This window comes from Schistocerca nitens, chromosome 10 (genome assembly GCF_023898315.1).
Source record: "Schistocerca nitens isolate TAMUIC-IGC-003100 chromosome 10, iqSchNite1.1, whole genome shotgun sequence".
NCBI lineage: Eukaryota > Metazoa > Arthropoda > Insecta > Orthoptera > Acrididae > Schistocerca > Schistocerca nitens.
Genome location: NC_064623.1, coordinates 226,522,294 through 226,542,827, shown reverse-complemented (window position 1 = coordinate 226,542,827; position 20,534 = coordinate 226,522,294). Strand labels below are relative to the sequence as shown.

Below are 20,534 nucleotides of genomic sequence, written 5' to 3'. Positions count from 1 at the left end.
TGGCGCTCACCTGCACGGCGCCAAACACGCATACGACCATCGTTGGCACCAAGGCAGAAGCGACTCTCATCGCTGAAGACGACACGTCTCCATTCGTCCCTCCATTCACGCCTGTCGCGACACCACTGGAGGCGGGCTGCACGATGTTGGGGCGTGAGCGGAAGACGGCCTAACGGTGTGCGGGACCGTAGCCCAGCGTCATGGAGACGGTTGCGAATGGTCCTCGCCGACACCCCAGGAGCAACAGTGTCCCTAATTTGCTGGGAAGTGGCGGTGCGGTCCCCTACGGCACTGCGTAGGATCCTACGGTCTTGGCGTGCATCCGTGCGTTGCTGCGGTCCGGTCCCAGGTCGACGGGCACGTGCACCTTCCGCCGACCACTGGCGACAACATCGATGTACTGTGGAGACCTCACGCCCCACGTGTTGAGCAATTCGGCGGTACGTCCACCCGGCCTCCCGCGTGCCCACTATACGCCCTCGCTCAAAGTCCGTCAACTGCACATACGGTTCACGTCCACGCTGTCGCGGCATGCTACCAGTGTTAAAGACTGCGATGGAGCTCCGTATGCCACGGCTAACTGGCTGACACTGACGGCGGTGGTGCACAAATGCTGCGCAGCTAGCGCCATTCAACGGCCAACACTGCGGTTCCTGGTGTGTCCGCTGTGCCGTGCGTGTGATCATTGCTTGTACAGCCCTCTCGCAGTGTCCGGAGCAAGTATGGTGGGTCTGACACACCGGTGTCAATGTGTTCTTTTTTCCATTTCCAGGAGTGTATATACTGAATGGCCTAGTATAACATCTGCCTATGTCCAAGAAAGGGAGACAACTGTTCTCTTTTTCGACATAAAGCAGTGTTTTGATGTATGTATGTTCAGGTGGCCCAGGAACTCATTGAAAACCTTTCTGCCTTGCTCCCTTACCAGAAAAGTATTGTCATCATAGTGGAGGGAATGGTTGGGTTTCTGCTAAGTGGTTTTAGGGTCGCTTCTAGGTAAAGATTTGCGATCCTTGGAGCCAGTGGGGATCCCGTGGCCATTCCGTCCAACTGTTCATAAACCTCTCCATTGCACTTGAAGTAGGTGGCCATCAGAGCATGTTCAAAAAGTTCAACTATTTGCAGCTTGAAATGTTGAAGTAGCAACACCAAGCAGTTTTGCAGAGGTGCATATGTGAACAGCAGTATAACATCAAAACTCACAAACAGCTCATCTCTTCATAGTCGCATGTCTCTAAGTACTTTAATGAAATCGACAGAGTTCTTATCGCGATGCCACAGTGTCTCACAAAGATGTTTGAAAGTGATGTCAGATATTTGGCCTATCCATAATTGTGTGAATAACTCTGTGGATTAATAGTGTTCAGTATTGATCGCAGAGGCAGCCCTTCCTTGTGGATGTTGGCAAGTCCATTTGCTGGCACCCTGTGATACACCACTCCTTCACTACATCTGGTAGATTCGAGTTAAGCAGAGTCACAATTTTCTTGGTCATCATCGAGGTTGGATCCTTCTCGAGTTCCCTGTAGGGTGGGTGCTGCAGCAGTAAACCAATTTTGTGACGGTAATCATCGGCGTGCACCAGAGTCATTGCAGCCCCTTTGTGTGCTGGAAGGACAATAGTATCAGCATCTTCTCTCACTGATCAGATGGTCTCCTGTTATGCCACAGTCATATTCATTTTCAGAAGTTGATATTTGTCGACGGTCCTGCAAGTTTCCTGTGTGATCTCGTCCACTTCTTCCTCTGACAAGCCTCGAATTACTTCCTTCGTGCCACTGATAATGCACCCGTTAAATATAGTTCTCAGGTGATGGTGATTGAGGAAACGGTGGCTCTACTGAAGAACTCAGATCTACCGGAGGTAGTGAAGAAGTGGCTGTGTCCCAGGGTGCCAGCAAATGAACTGGCTAAAATCCACGAGGAAGGGGTGTCTTTGCAGCCAGTACTCAACACCGCTAATTCACCCACTAAAGGATGACCAAATATCTGGCGTCACTTCTAAAACCCCTTGTGGGACGCTGTAATCGTCATGATAACTTGGCTGATTTCATGAAAGTACTTAAGGACATGCAATTACAGAGAGTTGACAAGCTCATGAGTTTTGGCATTGTCACTATTCACGAATGTACTGCTGCAAGACCGATTGTTGCTGCTGTCTCAGCATTTCGAGCTGCAAATATTTACACTTTTTGAACATTCTCTGATGACCACCTACTTAAAATGCAATGGAGAGTTTTATGAACAGATGCACAGAGTGACCACGGGCTGCTCACTGGGTCCCGGGATCGCAAATCTCTATGGCTCAGCAGAATCCCCGAGCATTTATTCCTCTTATGTCAACGATACTTTTCTGGTATTGGAGTGTGACAGACAGGTACTGGATGGGTTTCTGGACCACCTAAACACCAGCCATCAAAACACTGTTTTCACTATAGAAATAGAGAACAGTAGTTGTCTCCCTTTTGTTGACATGCTAATAAAGAAGGAGCAGATGGTACTAAGTCATTCAGTATATTTGAATAAGACTCTTACAGACCTGTACCTACATGTGAAGAGCTGCCACTATCGAGCACAACAGCAAACAGTGCAGACCAACCTTGTACATAGGGTGCACATCATCTGCAGTAAAGAATGTCTCCCAGCCGAACTATAACACCTACAGGAAGTGTTCCATAAAAATGAGCACTGTGAAGCACAGATTAAAAGGGCATCAAAGAAGAGGGAAGACACACCAAACTGTGAAGAGGAAGAAAACACACTCATGTTCCCTCCTTACCTAGGACTGCTCTCATCCAAAATTGTGAGGGTACTTGCAAAATCCAACATGAAAACTATCTTCAGATCGCTGCCAAAGATGAGTCACTTGGCTCTCTGAAAGATCCACTTAAACTAAACATACGTGAGATTTGTAGCATTGCCTGTGAGTGTGGCCAACAATATACTGTACAAACACACTGCTCTAATTCAGAATGTTGAGAGAGCACATCAGGCATGTGCGACTGGGACACACAGGTAAATCAGTGATAGGAGAGTGGAGCATAGCATAGCATAGCATAGCATATCATCAAGGAAGACCGCACCTCTGATTTACAGAACACCAAGATGCTGCGCCGGACAACAGGCTTTTGGGTCAGCATCGTAAAGGAATCCATTGAGATAGAAATTCATGAGACTCTAGTCGAGAGGGGTGAAGGATACCAATGGAGTGCCACAGGCAAACCCTTGTTAGCAGCAATATGATACGAGCATGCCCAACACTGTTCATCTCACAGGATACAGCAAAATGCAAATGGATTTCCGCTACTCCTACTCCAGCAACCTCTCTTCCCTCTTTGTCTGCTGGCCATACAGTACAGTACCCAGCCACACACAGCCAGATGGAGAGGGCTACACCACTAGCATAAATATTACGGCACCTGCAATACCTTGACACTAGCTCTGGACAAAATGTGAGGAAAAAGAAGTTTCTCAGATCGTGGCCATAAAACCTGGACGATTCACCAGCAATTAAAATAACCAGTCGTGGAATAAGTTATTTAATATTTCTGTCTAAAATCTTTACAATAAAGATGATTTATGAACACTCCTTTTTAATAGCATAAATACAGTTTTTTTTCCTTTTTTATGTTAAAAAGTGTTATGCACACTTACACACAGTAATTTCATAAGTGGCTAAATTCAGACTCATGAAGTGGAACAAAGAATTCTCAGGAGGATATTTGGACTGTGAAGAATGATGGTCAATATAGAAGACAAGCAAACCAGGAACTGCATGCCCACATAGGGAGAAGCTCAGATACCACCAGGAAAATAAGGGGCATGCTTTTCAGACACACCTTTATAATGGACTGTGGGAGGTTGACACGTCAGTTAATGCAGTTTCTTGTGAATAAGAGAACTAAACTAAGCTGGATCCTAAGGGTATAAAGCGATCTGTAAGAAAATGGAATACAGGATATGAAAATTTATTGCAGGTGACTATCAAATTGAAGATTCAAGCTTTCACATATTTCTAGGACAGAAATAGACTCTGGGAAAAATCATCATGGCAAGAAGCGTGAAAATGGTTGCAAAGCATGAAAGTGAAAGAATATTGTATAATAGAAAAGGCCAGAAGAAAAAAAAAAAACTACAGCTCACAGGATCCTTGGCTAGGTTTTGGAAATTTTGTATGGACATTTCATATTTTCCTTTAGCTTTGGCAATATTTTTGGATGGACACCTTCAGTCCACTTTTTGCTTGCCATGGCTGCATCTGTGTTGAAATTTCAGGGCAGTCAGTTTCCGTTTGGGATGTCGGACGCAAGTTTTCTTATGTCCAACATGCTTAAACCGAACATTGCCTCCTCAAATGTAAGAATATGCTTCTGCAAATTATTTTCAACCTCAGTGGGAAACATTTTACTGAAATCAAAATTTTTTTATATCCCAGTTTGTATTTTCGATATTATTTTCAACATAGCTCTTAATTGTTGGCTTAGGAACAATATATATGTGTGTGCCCATTAATTCGATCCATAATGCCTAGTTAGATATGTGGTTACAGCTAAATGCAGTTATCTGAGTTACAGATTCCATATCACCTGTAATAAAAAATGATTACTTATTACTGACTATAAGTAACACATTAGAAAATTCTCCATACTGTTTCTAAACTTTATGTAGCACTAGTAACACTTAACTCTCTTTTTAAAGCTCACTAGAAGAGCAGGTTCCTCAAATTGCACTGGTACAATATTGGAAACTTAGTGGCACATTACAGACCACGTCACCATTTTTTTTTTACTCTTTATCAATTTCCAATGAACATACCACAATGAATAGATTCATCACTTTCTGAAAATTAAGTTTATTTCATGTATATTCACCCATAAATAAAGCATTGTTGCCATTTGCTGTACAACAGTAATTCTCTTCACAAAGTTGGATGAAAACTACAACAAAATCAGTACTGTCTTCATCTCATCTGTTCCTCAAACACAGAGCTCTCAGCTGACGATGCAGCTCCAAGAAGCACATAGACCATGCTGAGGTTGCTAAATTTTGGTTAGTACAGGAGTGACCAATTTTACAGCAGTGGCACAAATTAGAGCTGGTACAATACAGGCACCTATCCCCCCACGTTTTAGTAGCAATTTTGTTCTTATATTTATGTTATTGTTTTATAGAGTAAAGTTCACTGAAGTGCCAAAGAAACTGGTATATGCATGCATATTCAAATACAGACATATGTGAACAGACAGAATATGGTGTGCAATCAGCAATGCCTATATAAGACAACACACGTCTGGCGCAGTTGTTAGATTGGTTACTGCTTCTACAATGGCAGGTTACAAAAATTTAAGTGAGTTTGAACATTGTGTCATAGTTGGCGCACGATGGATGCATCTCCGAGGTAGCAATGAAGTGGGGATCTTCCTGTATGACCATTTCATGAGTGTACCTTGAATATCAGGAATCCGGTAAAACATCAAATCTCCAACATTGCTGCAGCTGGAAAAAGATCCTACAAGAACAGGACCAACGACAACTGAAGAGAATCATTCAATGTGACAGAAGGCAACCCTTCTGCAAATTGCTGCAGATTTCAGTGCTGGACCATCAAAAAGTGTTAGCATGAACCACCCAATGAAACATCGTCGATATGGGCTTTCGAAACAGAATGCCTACTCGTGTACCCTCGATGACCGCACTACAGAGAGCTTTATGCCTCACCTGGGTCTGTCAACACTGACATTGGACTGTTGATGACTGGAAACATGTTGCCTGGTTGGATGCGTCTTATTTCAAATTGTATCGAGTGGATGGATGTGCTCAGGTATGGAGGCAACCTCACGAATCTGTGGACCCTGCTTGTCAGCAGGGGAGTGTTCGAGCTGGTGGAGGCTCTGTAATGGTGTGAGGCATGTGCATTTGGAGTGGTATGGGACTCCTGATACGTCTAGATACGACTGTCATGTGACACATACATTAACATCCTGTCTGATCACCTGCATCCATTCATGCTCATTGTGCCCTCTGATGGACTTGGACAATTCCAGCAAGACAATGCGACACCCTACACAACCAGAATTGCTACAGAGTGGCTCCAGGAACACACTTCTAAGTTTAAACACTTTCACTGGCCACCAAATTCCCCAGGCATGAATACTATCGAGCATATGTGGGGTGCCTTACAACGTGCTGTTCAGAAGAGATCCCCACCCCATTGTACACTTACAGATTTATGGATTCATGGTGTCATTTCCCTCCAGCACTACTTCAGACATTAGTCGAGTCCATGCCACATCATGTTGCAGCACTTCTGCGTGCTCACAGGGACCCTACATGCTATTAGTCCGGTGTACCAGTTTCTTTAGCTCTTTGGTGTATGTTTATTGTATTAATGATAAATTTATAAATTATTTATCAAATATGCAACATGTATAACACACATTTCATGAATAATGAACAGTGTCAGTCCCATTACATTACACATTCTTGTAGTAAATATTACCTCATAAAAAATTCTCCGGTATGGTATCAATATCTCTTAGTTGTAACACAATACCTCTTACTTTCATGCATGTGGCAGATAAAGTTCCCCATATTTCATTGTGGATCCTCTGTTACATGTAAAAGAAAAATTGATAGATATCCAAGTTTATCCCTGCTAGCATATTAATAAATGTACCGTGGCTAGTTCTGTGCAAGCAGAAATAATATTTGTAAAAAAAAATATTGAACAAGCAGAACATCATCTACCTACAGCTAAAGGTGGCACAGTTGTACTCATGAGGCATCTGTTGTTTTTCCAACTTCGTTGTTGAAAACTGTGGATTGATCAGATGGTCATATTGAAGTGGAAGATTTCTTTCCTAAGTAGATTTCAAAAACTTAAGCATTCTGTGGCATATATAAATATTTGTGGTGAGTTGCACATAAAGGCAAAAGTGTTAACATGCAAAATGTGTTATATGACTCTGAACACAACACAAGAAATAACGTCATTTGGTTACTTATGACTGTAATTATTTGCCAAATACATTGTGAATGAATATCCTGATCTCTGTTCATACACAAGAATAATGTCTAAAGAAGTTTCCAGATTTTAGTCAGTCTGAAGTAAAAAAGAATGTGGATTAGTAATTAAATGCCTAATAAATAAAATGAAAGAGTGAATTAGAATGAATTGTAACTGTGATTGCTACAATAAAATGCATTGGTAAAAGTAGTTGTGGAGCTAGTCGCAACAGACATTGCTAGATGAGTACAATAGCCAGCAATTTATCAAACTGAATTTATGTGTGTACTTGATAAATGATGCAAGTCTAAAGAAACTCAACACATTTGTTGTATTTGTTAATCTAGGTAAAGTGATTGGCACTATAAAGTGGTACTAGATGTTTGAGAACTTCAGCAAAGGTGGGTAAGATGGGTAAAATAAAACATACACAGTGACTAAGAAGCAGCAAAAGAAATGAAAACCTAAACAGAAATGCTTGGATTGAGAATGGCATTGGCGGGCAGAAAGTTCATCTCTACTATTTAGCCTTTTTATCAAAGCAATGTTGAAGGAAATGGAAGAGTCAGGAGTGGGATCAAAATCAGAGTGAAAGGCTGTTGATGATAAGATTCACTGAGGACAGTTCTATCCTCTGTGAAAGTAAGAATGACAGGACCCACTGAATGGAATGTACAATTTACTGAGCAAAGAATATGGATTGAAAGTAAACCAAAGAAAGAAGAAAGTGTTGTGCAGCAACAGAAATGAGATTACTGATGAACGTAGCACCATATTTTGTGACCATGTGGTAGACAAAGTGAATGAATTTCACTACTTCTGAAGCAAAATAACACAAAATGCATGAAGCAAGGAAGGTAAAAAAATTAACTCTGATAAAGGGGGCATTCCTCACCAAAAGAAGCTACTAGTTCAAACATTGGCCTTAATTTGAAGAAGAAACTTCTGAGATTATGCATCTGGAGTTCAGTATTATGTTGAAGTGAATTGTGGATTGTGGAAGATGAGGAAAGGAGAGAAACAAAGTGTTTGAAATGTGTTGCTATACAAGGATGCTGAACATTTAGTGAACTGCTAAGAAATGTCAAAATTCTCATCAGGGGTGTTGAGGAAAGGAATGAATGACAAGCACTTCCTGGAAGAAGTGATAGAATTGTGGCAAATATTTTAAGAGATCAAGGAATAACTTCCATTACACTGGTGGGAACTATGTATGGCAAAAGTTGTAGAGGAAGATAGAGATTAGAATACATACAACAAATAACTGAAAAGGTTGGATGTAGATGCTATGAAGAAATTGACACAGTAGAGGAAATTGTTGGAGACTCCACCAAACCCATCAGAAGACTCCTAGCAATAAAAGTGTTGCATTTTGGATTTAATTTCATTATGATTTATAAATTGTAGAGCACAGCAATCAGTCATCCTGTTTTGCAGGTTTTATTTGGCAAATGAATGCCAAATAAAATATGCACAAAAGGACAATTGTTTGCTGTGCTCTGTAATTTATAAATCAAATAACAGTTGCTGAGTGCACCCATGTTCCTAATGGAAGGTAACGTGATTCATTGTAATTAATCACCATCATCTATCCAAGATTAGGCATGAAGCATGTTCCAGTTTTGTGAATCACTCCACTGCTTGCACGATCAGTCCACATGACTTTTCCCACAGGAAATGTATTTCTTTTAATCTTAGGCAACCTTCTTTCCATTGCCGTTGTACATATTCAGACCAGGCTGGCTAATCAGATGAGACATCATGTGACATTGTTGGATTCATATTTATTCATTTCAATATGTTGTCATTTGGGACTAATATGGGAGATGAAATCCTTTGACGTTCCATAGAAATCTCATTTCAGCTGCCTGAACACTGATTATTGTTTATTATTATAGGTGCTCTTCATCATTTTTTCAGGAGCTCAAACATGAAGTAGAATCGACAAGTAGTGGCAGTGAACCCAAAAGGTATTGTACTGTTGTATGTTTCTCTTCTTTTTCGTTTTGTGTATGGGTTGTTTTGGAGCTTCACCTGTTAAGTGGGGTGGCAGAAAATAAGACTAGACACACAATGCCATTGACTGGTGTATATAATGTTCACACACTTGATCGCCTGGCACAGTCACTTCCTATTCCAACAACATCATGTGTTCCTGTAATTAATTTGTATCTACAGGGATGGGGAACACACACACTTCAAAATTACACATGTGAACCTTTGGTAAGTTCTCCGTGAAGATTTTGAGGAAATGGTGTTGAACTCAGAATGTTTTAAGCCTGTCATCGTTTGCAGGTATTTGCACTTTCGTAGAATGTCCTCATGGTGAGAAACTTTCGATGAATTCCATTTAATTACACCAATTGTATTCCCAATACAATTGTGTGCAGGGCACGTATGATTGCTGGTAAGGGCCATCTAAAGGAAAAACTTGGACTTCTCAAAAAAGTTATTGAAGAAAATGAGTCTCAATTATTTCTTTGCCACACTTGTTGGCTCTGTGTAGGATGACTTGATTCTACAGAAGGCAGGCATTTAAAAGATTCTTTGCCAGTGTGGTTTGTTGAATATCAGACATACTTTACTTATGTAAACTCTATACCTGCTTGCTACAGCCTGATAATTCTGCCATGGTCAAATGCTATACGGGCAAATTACAGACTGGGCTGTGAGAACATCTAAATTTCAACATCTGTTTCATCATTCTGTGATTCGTGTCCCAGGAAAGCTAAAGAAATACATTTGATGAATGATTCATATCAGTTGTGATGATGGTTTTAAGCTTGAGAAAGTGTGGGCCCTTGGCACTAGCAGTATTTAACTATCATTGACAACAGTATTGTTCCCCTGTTGACCAGAATTGTGAAACAACATTCTTTGCAGTGAGGTCATGGTAGCTTGTTTCCCTGCCATCCACTTGCTGTTTCTTCCACAAGATTTACTATGTACTCATACACACTTCACTTGCCCTACTGATATATAAGCTAGATGAGAGCGGTTTGCCGTCAGTCTTTCAGGCTCATTCTGCAGGTGGTTGAATGGTTTACTGCAAAATATTAGCACTGTATAAAGTTATAGCTGAAGTTTCAAAATTGTATGGATGTCGGGTGAAATTGTTCATCTATCGAGACAAGATAAATCTCTATACTCATTTGTAAGTTAACTTTAATTGATACTGTTTTTGGATAATTTGTAACCACAAATAATCTTGCCTGTGGATACAGCTTTGCAAAATATATATGTGCATTTTGTTCTGACATGTATAATTGTGTGGCAATAACTTCGTGTTTATGAGAGGGAGCTTGATTCTTGCACCACAGGTGAATATAGTCTCTGCAACATGATAATGAACAGAATGTTCAGCTGCTCATAAAATATTGTCACTTACAATATAGTTTTTCTTACCTTGATATTCACACGAAAGCATAAAATCCACAAGTGCTTGTATTGCCCCACAACTGAACTGATACACATTATTGTTAATCTCCTTGATGTAGCACATGTGCTCAAAAGTTGTAATACTTTATTATTATTATTATTATTATCCTTTTCTCAGACGTTATTTCTGGTTAAAAATGGAAAGTGACGCGGACCTTGATCAAGCGTGACTTCCTTTTAACTGTACGGTATATATTACATTGCATTTAGGAACTTTCGAGTAATTGAACATGTATCAATAATTACAGATTTCTGTAGTTGTATATATAAGTTTGGATGTAGCTGTATTGTGTTGATGTACTGTTGGATATTGCGTGGTATGACTCCTGTAGTTGAAAGTATAATTGGTATAATGTCAACTTTATCCTGATGCCACATATACTTGACTTCCTCAGCCAGTTGGATGTATATTTGCTGTATTGGGTATGGATATTTCGATTAGTTGTGTTAATTTCTTCTTTTTATTGGTGAGTATGATGTCAGGTTTGTTATGTGGTGTTGTTTTATCTGTTATAATGGTTCTGTTCCAGTATAATTTGTATTCATCATTCTCCAGTACATTTTGTGGTGCATACTTGTATGTGGGAACGTGTTGTTTTATTAGTTTATGTTGTATGGCAAGTTGTTGATGTATTATTTTTGCTACATTGTCGTGTCTTCTGGGGTATTCTGTATTTGCTAGTATTGTACATCTGCTTGTGATGTGATCTACTGTTTCTATTTGTTGTTTGCAAAGTCTGCATTTATCTGTTGTGGTATTGGGATCTTTAATAATATGCTTGCTGTAATATCTGGTGTTTATTGTTGGATCCTGTATTGCAATCATGAATCCTTCCGTCTCACTGTATATATTGCCTTTTCTTAGCCAAGTGTTGGATGCGTTTTGATTGATGTGTGGCTGTGTTAGATGATACGGGTGCTTGCCATGTAGTGTTTTCTTTTTCCAATTTACTTTCTTTGTATCTGTTGATGTTATGTGATCTAAAGGGTTGTAGAAGTGATTATGAAATTGCAGTGGTGTAGCAGATGTATTTATATGAGTGATTGTTTTGTGTATTTTGCTAGTTTCTGCTCGTTCTGTAAAGAATTTTCTTAAATTGTCTACCTGTCCATAAAATAGGTTTTTTCTGCCGATAAATCCCCTTCCTCCTTCCTTTCTGCTTAATGTGAATCTTTCTGTTGCTGACTGTATGTGATGTATTCTATATTTGTGGTATTGTGATTGTGTAAGTGTATTGAGTGCTTCTAGGTCTGTGTTACTCCAGTTCAGTACGCCAAATGAGTGGGTCAATATTGGTATAGCATAAGTATTTATAGCTTTTGTCTTGTTTCTTGCTGTCAATTCTGTTTTCAATATTTTTGTTAGTCTTTGTCTATATTTTTCTTTTAGTTCTTCTTTAATATATGTATTATCTATTCCTATTTTTTGTTTGTATCCTAGATATTTATAGGCATCTGTTTTTTCCATCGCTTCTATGCAGTCGCTGTGGTTATCCAATATGTAATCTTCTTGTTTAGTGTGTTTTCTCTTGACTATGCTACTTTTCTTACATTTGTCTGTTCCAGAAGCCATTTTTATATCATTGCTGAATACTTCTGTTATCTTTAGTAATTGGTTGAGTTGTTGATTTGTTGCTGCCAGTAGTTTTAGATCATCCATGTATAGCAAATGTGTGATTTTGTGTGGGTATGTTCCAGTAATATTATATTCGTAATTTGTATTAATTAGCATGTTGGATAGTGGGTTCAGAGCAAGGCAGAACCAGAAAGGACTTAACGAGTCTCCTTGGTATATTCCACGCTTAATCTGTATTGGCTGTGATGTAATATTATTTGAATTTGTTTGGATATTAAGTGTGGTTTTCCAATTTTTTATTACTATGTTTAGGAACTGTATTAATTTAGGATCTACTTTGTATATTTCCAATATCTGTAGTAACCATGAGTGGGGTACACTATCAAAAGCTTTGTGGTAATCAATGTATGCGTAGTGCAGTGACCTTTGTTTGGTTTTAGCTCGATATGTCACCTCTGCATCTATTATCAGTTGCTCTTTCGTCCTTGTACTCCTTTGCAGCAGGCTTTTTGTTATTCATTTGTAATTTCGTTCTGTGTTGTATGTGTCATTAATTTCTGTGTAATGACTGTAGATAATATTTTGTATATTGTTGGTAGGCATGTTATGGGGCGATATTTTGCTGGGTTTGCTGTGTCTGCTTGATCTTTAGGTTTCAGATAAGTTATTCCTTGTGTAAGTGTGTCAGGGACTGTGTATGGGTCTGCAATGCAATTGTTAAATAATTTAGTTAGATGTGAATGTGTTGAGGTGAACTTCTTTAGCCAGAAAATTGCTATTTTATCTTTTCCAGGGTCTTTCCAATTGTGTGTAGAATTAATTGCTTGGGTGACTTCATGTTGCAAAATTATCACTTCAGGCATTTGTGGTATCATCTTGTATGTGTCTGTTTCTGCTTGTATCCACCGTGCATGCCTGTTATGTTGTACCGGGTTTGACCATATGTTGCTCCAGAAGTGTTCCATGTCTGTTATGTTTGGTGGATTGTTTATTTTAATGTGTGTGTTATCTATTGTCTGGTAAAATTTCTTTTGGTTTGTGTTGAATGTTTGGTTTTGTTTCCTTCTATTTTCACCTTTTTTGTATCTTCTAAGTCGTTTGGCCAATGCTTGTAATTTCTGCTTCTTTTCATCTAATTGCTCTATCGCTTCTTGTTGTGAGATTTTACCTAACCTTTTTCATTTTTTGTCTGATATTTCATTTCTTATAAATTGTGTTAGCTGTCGGATGTCTTTTTCTCAGTTTTTCTATTCTGATCTGTAGCCTGTGTTGCCATGCTGGTTTTGTGGGTTTCTTCTGTGTGTTGGTCGGTTCTGATCTCTGCCTAGTGTGTATATTTAGTGTACTGAGTGCTCCTACATAAACCAGTAGTTGTAACTCTTCCATAGTTGTATTTTCATTTATTTTTTGTGTATGATTGTGTTGATAGTTGTTATTGTTGTTTCGACTTGTGGGTTATTTTGTGGTCTATGCAAGAATGGTTTAATGTCTGTATTTGTGTCTTTGTATTCTATATATGTCAAAGGAAATTTTTCTTCTATACCTAACCTGTGTGTCATTTCATGTTCTATTTGTGCTTGTTGTGGTGGCTGTCTTAAGATTTCGGTTTCCTCTGATTGTTTAATTGATGCCTGTTGTTCTTTCTTTGTTTGCTCTGGGATGTTTGAGTCCATTACTGTATTTTCTTCTTCTTCTGATTGCACATTATTTTGTTCCAGTATTTGTTGTACTTGTTGTTTGATGTTTTTTAATTCTGACTGGGGTATCCTGTTATTTTTGATTATTACACTGATCTGATCAGCTAGTCGTTGTTCTGTTAAAAATTTTAATTCTGGGTATCTGGTAATAAATGTTGTGTATACTTGTGATCTGTATCCAGTTGTGTTGGTTCCTAAGTTTGTTGCGTGGTAATAACAGAACATGAGGTGTCGGTTAACTTCATCTGACCATTTCATCCTCTGTCTTTGTTTTCCATCTAGAGTGGTTGCAGGAAGCATATCCTGCAAAACACCTCTATTTGGATTTAAATCATTTTCTGTGCCGCTAGCAGTGTCGTTACTATTGTGGACGGGCATAGGGTTCAAGCGTCTTCCCTGACCATGACAGCGCTTGTCCGAGGCTTCATTAGTTATTTCCTGAACCAACTAATCACACTAAAAGGGGGGTTAGCCCTATTAGTGGTTTGTTCTTTTATTATTATTATTATTATTATTATTATTATTATTATTTATTATTTACCCTCATATTCCAGATGGAGCACTTGTATTTGACAGCTTGTGGGGCGGCGTGTTAGGAGAATAATGATTGCTGTATAAATGTTTGTATGTAAAATCAGTTCATTTCCTATTATTTAGAATGTTACTTATGCTGTCTTTCGCCGTTCTCAACACTGGCTCTCTAATTACACTTTAGCAACCAGAAAGTGATTTAACAAAACGTGAAGCCTGTAATTAGAATTCCTAGTGCCCACTTCATCTGAGAATACAATTATAGCTGCAGCTTATAGCTCTGAAGAATTAGGAGATTGTCTGGGATTTATAATCAAAAACGATATTCCAAAATAGTTGAGTATATTGTAAAAGTCACAGATGAAAAACACAAGTATCCATACAACCTAACTAACAGAGCAGTTCAGAGTCTAATGCGCTGATGCAACTATAAATGTCCGAATTAAATGTTAAAATGAATACTCGCCATAATTTGATGATAATATTTCATCAAACGCCACGCTAAATAATGGTAGAATGTCTGTCCCGCGACGGCACGTGAAAATACGACAATACGCAAACTGAAGCTAGATAATGAAAATCATCCCAGAATTAACACTTCACTTGAAATGATTTCATGGTTACGCGTATCTCGAGTAACTTAATACGGCATCCGAGGCTGTTTGTAGCAGTGATACCGACCCGACGCGACGCGACTCCCGACACAGATGGCGTGTTATTCAGCGTCTGGAGAGAACTGGGGCCTTTTTTCCTCGCGCAGCGTTCTTATATATAAAGCCGCGGTGCGGACGGCTAAGGGAACGCCTGATCAAATCGGCTCTCCCGACTAGCCACTGGGCTAGTAATGTACCACATTAAGATATTGAATAAATCATAGCTTCTCTTGCTGATGGCCGATGAAGCTCTTAATTTAAATGTGCATTCAGCACGCATTTAAGTATTGATAATAAAATTTTGACGTGGCTAAGTTAAATATTCTGGGCGAGAGAATTAATTTAATTACACTGCACGCAGTAGATGAGCTCTGAACTGGCCCTTTGGAGATACGCTATCGCTATTGTTTTATAGGTATTCAAATGAAACTTTTCACATCTTCATAGTTATAGCGGATCTCCAACCTATTTAAATCTAAACATCCTAGCCTTATTTATTAGCCTACTTAATCTATCTTGCTTCACGTCTCAACCACAAACACTGTTCAATTCTATTACACTGCCTTTCCTTGCTACACCAGGTGAGTTTATTCTTTCAACTTATCTGCATATTTTTCATAACACTAAGCACTCTCTCTTACTATTTCTTAGTTAGCTCTAATGCATACACTAGGTTTCACTACCATTTCAGAGCCTGCTTGTACATGAATTTGTACATCTTTTTAAAATATTATTGTGGGACCATTTCCAATAAAACAACACTTTGTACTTACAATATTACCAGGGTTCTATAAATACTTGTTACTCAAATACATTGTATCTTAATTACATCATACTTCTCTGTTGTTTACGTCACTGTTAGGTTTGTCACATTAGATATTTTTCTTCACTAATCGGTGGGTAGAATGGTTCCAGAACTCATGGCTTGATAGCCATGACGGAAAATTTTCGTATTGGAAAGAAGAGATCAAAATTTTTGTGGATAGGAAAGATGAAGAGTGAGTGAGACCTGAAATGGGAAAGAAGATCTCACACAGCTGGGACTGCACAGCTGCCACACTGTGTAGAGGTTACAGAACAACCTCCTCCCTACAGCATTCATTAGCTTATTATTGGTTTGATAATCATAACGGAAAATTTAATGTGGTGGAAAGAAGAGGTCGAAATTTTTGTAGATAGGAAAGATGAAGAATGAGTGAGACCTGAAAAGGAAAGAAGATCTCACACAGCTGGGACTGCACAGCTGCCACACTGTGTAGAGGTTACAGAACAACCTCCTTCCTACAGCAATCATTGGCTGAATGCTGACTTTATAGTCATGACGGAAAATTTTTAGTGTGTTGGAAAGAATAGGTCGAACTTTTTTGGGACAGGAAAGATGAAGAATGAGTGAGACCTGAAACGGGAAAGTAGATCTCACACAGCTGGGACTGCACAGCTGCCACACTGTGTAGAGGTTACAGAACAACCTCCTCCCTACAGCATTCATTCATAACCTTTGACCACGCCACGTCGATCTGAAAATACTTTATGATGCCTTTTTAGAACCTGTCTCAGTTCTTCCTTCTGATTGGCTGAAATCTTATCGATTTCCTGCAATTTAGCTACTATTTTGTCTAAAATAATGGTTTCTTCTTCTTCTGTGTTTAGCTTACTGTTACTAAGATTAACACTTTCGTCCCAATATCTCCTATTTTTCAGAACTCGTATAGGCAGCTCCCAAGTTTCATCATCAGTTACTACATGTTTATCACTAAAAGGTACTGTAATTACTCCGGTTATTGGCAAGACCATTTTTAACTGGCTTCTTTCAAAGTCAACAACACTCTGATATTTCGACAAGAAATCTATGCCAATTAAAACCTCAATACTGAGATTGTTTACAATTAAACATGGATGATCAACTAAATTACCATTAATGTTAAGGGGCAGTAAAGCTTCTTGCTTTACCGTTTTTGACACCTTGCCAGTAGCACCAATTATTCTTACTCCTGATACCCTCATTACTGTAAGCTTGTCTTTACCAGGTAATGCATCAAAGAAGGACTGAGATATTGCACTCACCTCACTTCCACTGTCTAAGAGACAACGTACATTGATACCCAACATATTCACTATTATTATAGGGTGGCTTATTCTAGGTTGTACAGGTGGTTTGTCAAATTCATCTAATAGTTCCTTTTGGATTTGTCTCCAACTAAAGTGATCGACATCTGTCTTCATTACATTTAGGTCACAGTGTGTAGGGGTTTCCTGAATTACATTTTCAGCTGCCTTTTCTAGTTGGTCTATTAATTTTAAATCGAAACACCGCACGACTTCATTACATTTAGTTTGCTGAACATGACCCAAATTACTGTAGTCTGGGCGATTCTGCGCCTCCAGACCGGGCATAACACTAGTTACAGCTAAACCACTTTCACCATTATCGTCGGGTTCCTTCTCAAGTGACAACTGGTCACAGCTACTGGGTTCATCGACCCCCAACAGCCTACCCTCTACATTCTCACTTATCTCCTGTCCTAAATCTATTAGTACATTATCAACATCCTGCACAGGCACTTTAGATAAGAGCACATCATCTTCATCGTAAATATAAGCATGAATTTCTTCTGCTTCTTCACCTGACAATTCAGTATTTTGTAGCTCTTCCCTACCATTACACTGCTGCGCCTTCTCTTTCTCTTCCCACTTAGAAAGCGTCTCTAACACGGTATCTATCAAATACTGTGAGTGATCTAATATTTCTGTTGTATCCTTAGGTGCTACCGATTCTTCATCCACATGTTCAGTTTGAGTATTCTGATCTGTCTTACCAATTCCCTTAACTACTGGCTTAGGAAAAGTAACCGCCTGGTGAGCGCCAGTGTCCTCATAGACGGGAACTAGTTTTCCTGCCTCGGCCTACTACTGTTTCCTTTATTTCCATTATAATTAACTGGCACAGCATTGCCTTCCGCACTGTTGTTTACCTGCATAATTTTGTTTGGAATAACATTACTGTTATTTGCATGCCATTGTTGGTTCTGATAATTATTTCCCCAATTCCTACCTCTCTTAGGATGGCGAACACCTACTGTTCTGATGTTTACATTGCCATTTTGCTCGTTCCTAAAATTACTACTATTGTTATTAGCATTTCTGTTATTACGTGCTTGCTCCTCATTGGCAGCAACACGTTCTACACGTTCCAAATATTCAATGAAACGATCCAGATTGTCTCTAGGGGCAGATATAATTCTAATTTGCCAATACCATGGCAGTTTGGCTTCAAGACCTAGTATAATCATTTCCGGTTTCAGCTTTTCCGCCAAATGTGACAAACGTGAGATCCATGACCTAGCAAACTCTTTAATTGATTCCTTGCCTGCATTGAAGCGTTTTCCACTCCAAAATTCTCTCAACACTTCATTCTGCTTATTACTACACCAATACTCATTAATGAAAGCTGTTTTAAACTCCGCAAATGTTTTACACTTCAACATAACATCAGCTGACCAACGCATGGCGTCACCTGCTAAATGGCTTCTAATAAATGAGATTTTCTCTCGTTCAGACCAAGTTGGTGGAATCACATCATCAAAGTCGTTCCAGAAATCTAGTGGGTGGACGTTTTTATCTGGATCGAACCGCAAGAACTGCCGACACCCGATAAAAGCGGCGTTTGCAGCTACAACTTGTTGTATACTACCATTACCAGAAGTTACTGAAGCTACTTTACTCTCAATGTTAGCAATGTTAGTACTGATATTTTCTACTCTCATTTCAACATTATCTACTCTTTGCACAATATGAGTAGTATCAGTTTTGATTGCATCTACGTCTGCTTGACATATGTTTACTTTTATATTAACATCTTTAAACCTATCTGAGCACAGTTCAGATTCCGCCTCGATCTTTTCTGTTAACTTGTGCTCCAGCTTCGCATCTTCCATTTGGAAGTCTTTGCGAACCTCAGCAACTTCGGATTTTACGGTTTTATACATTTCAGAAAATTGTTGAGCAACCTTTTTCTTAATATCCTCATGGTTGCAATCAATTTTATCGTTCAAACTGTCCAGATCCTCTTTCAACTTATTGCAACTAGCCTTGAAAGAATTTTCTAATTCAGCTTTATTGGATTCTAATTTATTGTCCATTACCTCAAACCGTTTATTAAAATTGGTCTGGCTGGCCACAATCCTGTTATTTACCTCAATTATATCCGATTTTAACTCAGCTGTCATTCTAGCATTACTGCTTTTGACCTCAGTTATTTCAGACTTTAATTCAGCTGTCATTCTAGCATTACTAGCAGCTATTGCTTGTAAAATAACATTTAAATCAACAGCCCCAGCATCTTTGGGTTGCTCACTAGCTGGCTTTTTATCACACTCAGGTGACGAAAAACTAGCTCCAATACCAGAATCATCAAAACTAAATGAAACTTCTGATTGATCAGTCATATCTAACTTCTCCTGTGTAAACTCTACCATCTCTGATGGTTGTTTCGTTTTTAATTCATCAGAGAAACTATCATCCAATAAATTTACAATTTCTGCTTTACTACAGAGGTCTCTATTATTGAATCATGGCCCCTTCCCACACTACTGTCAGGAGACAATACTTCATATTACACTTTAACATTACTACTTTCATGCATATTTACACTTGAACCGTTGTCTGGATTTACAGTTCCCTCAACAGACATAGGTTCTGATTTAAGTTTAACTTCAGTTTCTTTTGGCGGTTCCACCGCCGACAGTCTTTTAGTGCAGGTTAGTAAAATTTTTAACAGCTTTTCACTTAACTTGGTTCCTTCTGCACGACGTATGGCATTGCCGGCGCGGCGTACCAGGATTACTGATGCGACGTGGCACGTTGAACTACAGACGGCACTCCGACGGCTGTTGTGTGTTTGCGTGGCCCGCAATTGCAGGCGCAGTTCCGGCTGCTCTGGCGGACGACTGCGGTGCGGTGAAACTGGCTTCTCGCGATGCCGGCAGCACCGCTAGACTCAGTGCCAGTTCCGTCAATCCAGATGCGTTGTTAATCCAATTGTGTCGTCCACATACACACGTCACTTTCACTGTTCTATTACTCAGTTGCGTGTCGCATTTCACTCGCGAATCCGAATACTTAAAAATCACTTTCACTTTTACTCAGTTTGTTTCCCAGCCGATGCACCATATGTGGGGCGGCGTGTTAGGAGAATAATGATTGCTGTATAAATGTTTGTATGTAAAATCAGTTCATTTCCTATTATTTAGAATGTTACTTATGCTGTCTTTCGCCGTTCTCAACACTGGCTCTCTAATTACACTTTAGCAACCAGAAAGTGATTTAACAAAATGTGAAGCCTGTAATTAGAATTCCTAGTGCCCACTTCATCTGAGAATACAATTATAGCTGCAGCTTATAGCTCTGAAGAATTAGGAGATTGTCTGGGATTTATAATCAAAAACGATATTCCAAAATAGTTGAGTATATTGTAAAAGTCACAGATGAAAAACACAAGTATCCATACAACCTAACTAACAGAGCAGTTCAGAGTCTAATGCGCTGATGCAACTATAAATGTCCGAATTAAATGTTAAAATGAATGCTCGCCATAATTTGATGATAATATTTCATCAAACGCCACGCTAAATAAT

General features: G+C 39.2%; 1 protein-coding gene across 3 annotated transcripts in view; it reads left to right on the top strand.

The window, feature by feature from the left end:
• LOC126210368 (zinc finger protein 596-like) overlaps positions 1-20,534 on the top strand; it is a 206,381-nt gene that overhangs the window by 144,559 nt on the left and 41,288 nt on the right. Inside the window, exons 6-7 of one of the 3 annotated variants that reach the window (XM_049939587.1) lie at positions 8,927-8,976; positions 14,272-14,328. The exons of 1 other annotated variant lie outside the window; for it this stretch is intronic. In XM_049939587.1, the coding sequence (XP_049795544.1) occupies positions 8,927-8,976; positions 14,272-14,290 (69 nt within the window). In that variant the 3' untranslated portion in view covers positions 14,291-14,328. Of the gene's footprint in view, positions 1-8,926; positions 8,977-14,271; positions 14,329-20,534 lie in introns of those variants that run through there. One more of the 3 variants, XM_049939586.1, reaches the window with a different exon arrangement.